We start from the raw sequence: 6,961 nt of genomic DNA, 5'->3' as shown, positions 1-6,961 counted from the left end.
CATAAAATCCTTTTCCTTGCAAAGACCACTTGAATCTCTCTCAAGTCAAAAGTCATATGTAAAGCAAGCTGCTGGGACTGTGACGATCTCTATATTGGAAAGGCCAAACGAAGGGGCGGGCTGACCCAGGGGAATTTGACATTTTCGTGGAAGCTAGCGTCAAATTTCCCTCCCCTGGGCACCTACAGAATGTCAAATTCCCCCACTCCTGGGAACCATTGGAACATCACATTCCTGCCCTGGAGTAACTTTTTTTTCATTAGATTCTCACTTTTCGAACACCAATGAATGTTCTTCACTGTCGATTTCAAATTCCCTTTTAACAGCTGATGGAAATTAGTTGTGTAACACCAAACCTTTCCACTGCTCACAGTACCGAACAAGACCCTAAAATTTAGCAAAACAACCTGAACAATATTAAACAGCTTTCGAATCAATCAAGCGTGTGCACAATCATAGAGTGGAAAATTCATGAATATGTAGAAATGATACAAAAAGTAATCACAAAAAAAAGTAGAAAGAAACATTCTCGTACTTGTGAACACTCCAGCAAGGACTGATAAAAGTGATGGACCTTATTTACAAAAAGACAAGACCAGGGGCGGATCTAGGATCCGAAATATTTTCTAGGGGGGTCCGGGGGCATACTCCCCCAGGAATATTTCAGATTTTAACTCTCCAAAGTCCCCTTTCCCATGTTTCTGACCGACTTCCGTAAAACGTTGGAAACCGGTATGGATCCACCCCTGAAGACGGATTCGCGTACCTTTCTTTCAACCACGGTGTCCAGAAAAATCAGGAAAACAAGAGAAGTCCCATCAAAACCAAGGTTGAGGATAACTCATCTCCAGGTTCTCTCGGTGTGGCAATGGGCATGGGGCAATGCCTACATGTCAAAATCCCTACCCAGGGGAAGGCTCTCTGAGTCAATTTCCCGTAGGTAGCTTAGGTAGCGTAGGTTGGTCTTACCCTTACCCTCGTTTTAGCAACGCCGCTGACAAGACGAATGTAAGTTTCGTTCCGTGCTTCTCATTGTCAATTTCACCTAGCTTATACATTTATTTACACATGTGGACTCGTTTTCTCCTGGAGCCATTAATTAACAAATGCATTCCCATCTTCGGGCCCTAGCCGGCAGCCAGGCATGTAGGCAATTATGTCTATGGTGTACAAACACAATGCAAAGCAAGTTGCACGAGGTTGCTGAACCCGCGATAATTCAAGAGCACTCGTTTTCAGATGGAGATAAAAACTGACAGGAAATTAAAGCGACCTTCATTTCTTACTCTCACTCTTTTTTCTCTCTTTCCTCTCTCCTGGGGCTTGAACGACCTCACCCTCCTTTCACGAACAAAAAAAGTTGTGTTTCTTGCGTGACTTAAAGGTGCCGATGGGACGTACGCATCGTTTGTTGTCAGCATTTTACGTTGGCAAGGTCCTTATACTGGTATACTGGTAACGGGCATTGAGAGATCCTCGTCCCAGACTACGCTCGACGGGAAAAATGGCGATGACACGCCACATCATCACGCCACTTTTCTTAGAAATTATTTTCGGTGGCCCTGCCTCTGGCTTATTTTTATTATGTCATCAGAGTATTCTCTGCTGTATCCTTCTTTTGATCAGCCAAACCAATTCTACTTCTCTTGATGGTCGACCACCTATGTGAAACGAAATTTTAGTCGGACGGAAAAATAACTGGATTACGTTACATTATATTTCCGGTTTATTCATATCCGGTATGTCAAGTTTTGCTGCTTGGTAACCCTGCTTGTTGTTTTCGGCCTCCTGATTGGTTAATACTATACAAACCACCTCCAAACATGTTTTCTTGTTGTGTACCTAGGAAAAAATTTTTTTGAGACCGGATTTACTGCATAATGTATTCCGCCATTTGTTGTCGCCTTTCTCCAGATTTGTACTTTTATAGATTAGAATTATGAAATTTACGGTTTTGGAACCAGACGGCAGGGCACACGAGTTCGTTCTAACGGGCGACAAACTCGGACAGGAAGCTCTTGACAAGGTAAGAAGCACACAAGAAGAGCTGAAGTTGCAAATTATTTGTGGTTTGATCACCTTTTTTACATCTGGCAAACGGCCATCTTCTCGGTTTCTAACATAATTTTCTCTTTTCTCTAGATCTGTGAAAATGTGGGAACCAAAGAGAAAAACTATTTTGGTCTACGACACTCCGTTAATGATACAAATGTTTGGCTGAATTTAAGAAATCCAGTTTCGACTCAGCTTCGCCCTCATTTGCCTGGTAAACCTCATCGTCTCTCCCTGGAAGTGAAATTCTTTGTTGCTCCACAAGAACTTCAGCAAGAGGAAACGAGGTGTGTACTGTCTGCTTTTATATGGTCTCTCTTGTTTCATCGGCAGGGATTCGATTTCATGTGAACTGCAGGTGAAGGTTAAGCTTAAGCTTAAATACTTTGATTGAGCAAAGTCTTCCCCGGAGGGAGCAGTAATCTTGTGTGAAAGTCGGTAACTTGAACATTGCCAAACGGCTCATCTCAGGTTGTAGCTTATTAATTAATGTGTTGGTATCATATCTTGCAGGCGACTGTTTTATCTTTGCCTAAGAAAGCAGATCGCCGAAGGCAAGTTTAATTTGACACAAGAGAAAGCTGTAGAGCTTTGTGCACTTATGATTCAAGCTGAGTATGGGGACTATTCACACAGACCCAAAACCTATCCTCAGTTTCTATCGCCCTGGTCTGGCGAAGATATGGAGAAAAAAATTGCCGACGCACACAAGAAACTGGAAGGAATGACTACGACGATAGCAAGGGACTCATTTTTAAATGTCATGTCTAAGGAGGAATTGTATGATTCAGAGATTTTCAAAGCAAGAACTTGCAGACGGAAAGTCCTGATAGCGGTTGGAAGCAGTGGCTTGAGAGTTTACGAGAGAAAAACTCATGGAAAGCTCAAGCAATCGTAAGTGTACAAATTAACTCATTTTACACTTGCAAATTGCTTTGTTTTTTGCAAATTGGGCTTGTTTGTTTTCGTTGCAAAGGTCAGGGCCAACGCTTTGTTTTTTAAAGAGTTCTTTTTGATTGATGGCTTTTGTGAACTCTGATTGGTTGGACGAAATTGGAAAGAAGCCAAAGATCTTTAAAATCGAGAACATAGTCAGTCACTTTCAATGACAAGATGTTTATTTAGAGGTGATACGCGGTTTAAGTTTAATAATATGACAAAACCATCTTTTGTACTCCTTGTCTCCTTGTCAGTCCTTTTGTAGCTTATCAATATGCAATCAGAGAGTAAGAAACTTATTTTTTATTTTGAACCAATCAGGATAGGATTTAATATTAAGGCATACAATAATATTTCTTTCTGTAAAAAGGTGTGTGTGAACAGATACATTTTGTATTATTTTTAGGAGCCCTGATTATGACCTGGTGACCTCAAATCCTTGAATTCAATACTAATTAAACAATAGAGTGTTTCTGTGGAGGAACTATCGGCTGATAGTTGCCCCGCGGAAATTTGATATGCTAGTTTTACGAACATCAAATTTCCCAAAATCCAGCAGCAGTCTGGACTTCACAGTGTGGACTTTGAGTTACTGATCTTCCCTTCTTTCACTGGTCCAGGAGAAATTGATCCTTCTTGACTGCTTTTCATTTTCTTTAATAAAAAATTCAAATTGCCCACCCCTGGACAGAATAATAATTGGTCAAAATCTCCACCCAGCTACGAGTGAAGGGGGTCAAATGTCCTTCGGATAATCAAAATCCCTACCCTGGGGACATCATGTATGATCAAAACCCCTTAAACCTGGGGACAGATCTCACAATCAAATTCCCGTGGTTAGCCTTTCACTTTTTATATTATCATCATGATGGTTCATTTTATTAATATTCACTACTTGCACAAATCCCATAATACACCTCTCTTACCCCCCAAAAATCTGCATAGGCATTGTTTTCGACTTCTCTTGGGACATTTTCATGTCCCAGGAGAAATTGCAAACAATGGTTATGCAAAAGTCTGGTAATAGAGGTGTATTATGGGATTGTGCAAGTAGTGAATTGCTGAATGATGTTTTTATAGGACCTTTTAATTTTTTGTTATTTTTATCATTAAAAGCTCAGCATCTCAAGGAAATAAATGCTTTCCTTGAGAAACAAGCTATTGCTCAAAGCTCAGCATCTTGATGATATAAATGTTTTCCCGGAGAAAACAAGCTATTGCTGGACGAAACCTTTGAAAAATAAAAGGAACTCTGGCTACAAAGCTGCAACAGTGACGTTTAGCAATGTTGAGGTCAGCCATTGGACAAGAAGAACTAAAAGTTAAAAATTATAAGTTTAGCGGGCATAAGCAATGGCTCGATATGCCCCATGTGTGTGTCTTAAGTTTTTGTACATTTCTCTACTGTCATCGTCAAAAATGTTCAAATTTGAAGTTGTATGGAGGTTGTAAAGACAATGAGAATTTTTAAGTTAATAACTGTCTGTCAGTGAAATTTATACCAATTCGACTCCAGGACAGTGACACACATGTACATGCAAAGTGAGTGGTAATAGTTGGAAAATAATGGTAAAATTGAGAAATTATATATCATGGTGAGGTTCTTGTTCTGGTTGGCTTTGTCGGCTAAGGTCATTATTGCAGTCTTTCCTACATCTTTAATTAGCCAAAAGTAATGATAATAATAATTATTTTTGCTCCATGACATTCTGGATTTAACATACTTCAGTTTCTTTTTACGTGGACTACCGGTAACTTTCATGCGCAGATCAATGCAAACTTGCAACTAAGATTTAAATTTTCAATTCATTAGGATTGGATTTGATAGCATCATCAAGATGAATCTGTCAGAGGACCGACTAATTCTGGTGATGAAGAAAATGTCAGACACCAGTAAACTGAACTTTATCCACTTTTTCTTGGCCTGCAATGATGCTGCCAAAGCCATCCATAAGGCTGTCATGGAACACCAGCTGTTTTTCTACTCTAGCAAAGTGCGCCAGTCAGTCCTCAATCATTACCTCCTTCCTACTCCCTGTTGGGCCCTGCCAGCCAAGTGGTTTACAAAGACTCCTTCAGGTGACCTGTATCACTTAGATGTCAAACATACCAGACGCCAGGCTTATGATCTTCACTATAAAAACGTCCATGATGACAGTGACATTGTGTTAAGACATGACTGGGTGTCAAAATGTTTGAAGTGCAACCTACAAGAATCAAATGTGCTTTTCACACCCTGTGGACACCTTGTTTGTTGTGAAGACTGTGTAAAGAACAGAACTGCTTGTCCTGTGTGTAACTGCACCCTGACAAGCTGGCAAAGAGTATATTTTGCCAATGATGCATCATGTGATGATTGGGTCTGTCAAATTTGCATGGACTCTGAAATTAACACAGCCTTTTCTCCCTGTGGGCATGTGTGTTCCTGTGCGAGATGTGCATGTCACCTTCCACACTGTCCCATTTGTAAGATGTTTATCACTTTTGTTCAGCGAATTCATGTCCAGTTTCCAGAACCACATTGTGGGAGTGATAATGTTAACGACAGTGTCTGTGATTTCACGTAAAAGACTGAAATAGTCACTCTCCACTTTGTGTTTGATGTAGCAGAAAATAATTATTGTTTTATTTATGTCGAATATAGTATATATGGGTAATAGTATTTATTGCGGCTAAACCAAACTTTGTTGTTGACTGACACATGCAAGGTTAAATGTAGCGATGTACTGTTGTTTGATTTTTCCGTGGCTTGCAATTTCTAAACAAGCAACAGTATCCATTTATGATCCATTATTTATGAGTATGCAACAAGGTTTTCTGTTTATTTTGCCAAAAAATTAAACATTTTTTAATCTCCAGATGCATTGTCATACAGCCAAAATGCTCTCAAAGTGAGAATCTCAACAAAAGAAAAATTACAACTCAATTATTACAATGGCGGACTATCTTCGTATCATCTTGTTACCTTGCGTTATTTTGTGTTTTGAAATTAAATTTATTTAACTCTCATTACATTAATTTTGCATGTGAAAAAATGTAGTACTTCATAAAATTTGGAAGATATATTAGTTTGAGAATGGTGTTGTGGGTTCAAGAGATAGTCTATGTGATTGTACACTTGAAAAGATGTGTTTAATATTGATTTCTAAAAATTAATATAAAAAATATTGTACAAAAAAAAAGTCAAAATTGTTTATTCAGTATTTTGCAAGTGATCTGAGGTAATTTAATTAAGTGCCAAAAGTTTGTCAAGTTATGTGAAAGAAATAGATTTCAAGAGCTTACAAAGTATTAAATTGAGGACAGATTGTTGTGTTGTTCTGCTGTTGTCAACAAACCTTGATTGATTTGATATCCTGATGACTGATAAAATTTATCTCTGATGTCAAGCCACTGCTTAACATTTTTGCAATCAAATGAACTTTCCATCTTTCCACCAATCTTTTCATACAGAAGGTTTCTCAACTTGTAAAAGAACTTCACAGATTTTTAAGAACAAAACTACTTACCGGGGTAACAATGGTATGATTAACATGTATTGGTTGGTAAAGTGAGAACCAGTATTACTGGGGTCAATCTGTGCATGCAACAAGATCTATAGAACAATAGAATCCATTGCATAAGGAGCCTTGGGCAGCCGTCGACTGAGGTTGCCTCCTGGTCTTGACATGTTTTATCATCCCTCACAAAGTGCAGAGGCTCTGATCGATCAGTGCATTGGGCTGTATTTTACAGGTTTCCAACCAGGAGTACTTTTTCATGATATTTTATTGTATGATTAAATGGTAAGTATCAGAGATGTATCCAGGTTTTCAAATTTGGGGGTCCTCTGGACCCCTTTTTGAAAAATTTGGGGGTCCATTGCAAAATTTTGGGGGTGCAGCTAATTAATAATCAACCCTTTCAGATTTCTAAATTGGACAAAAATAAAGTCTTATCCCTCCCCACGAACATGTACTTAAAATGATCA

General features: G+C 38.9%; 1 protein-coding gene across 1 annotated transcript; it reads left to right on the top strand.

Annotated features, from left to right (window-relative positions):
- Positions 1-1,841: 1,841 nt before the first annotated feature.
- On the top strand, positions 1,842-6,298 carry LOC138042884 (E3 ubiquitin-protein ligase MYLIP-like). The gene is made up of 4 exons (XM_068888935.1): positions 1,842-2,026; positions 2,143-2,339; positions 2,566-2,946; positions 4,805-6,298. Exons 1-4 carry the CDS (start codon positions 1,940-1,942, stop codon positions 5,556-5,558), a joined length of 1,419 nt encoding a protein of 472 aa, XP_068745036.1. The 5' UTR covers positions 1,842-1,939; the 3' UTR covers positions 5,559-6,298.
- Positions 6,299-6,961: the final 663 nt, after the last annotated feature.

The sequence above is a fragment of the Montipora capricornis genome, chromosome 3 (genome assembly GCF_036669925.1).
Source record: "Montipora capricornis isolate CH-2021 chromosome 3, ASM3666992v2, whole genome shotgun sequence".
Taxonomy (NCBI): Eukaryota; Metazoa; Cnidaria; class Anthozoa; order Scleractinia; family Acroporidae; genus Montipora; species Montipora capricornis.
This window is presented reverse-complemented; position numbering and strand designations above follow the sequence as displayed.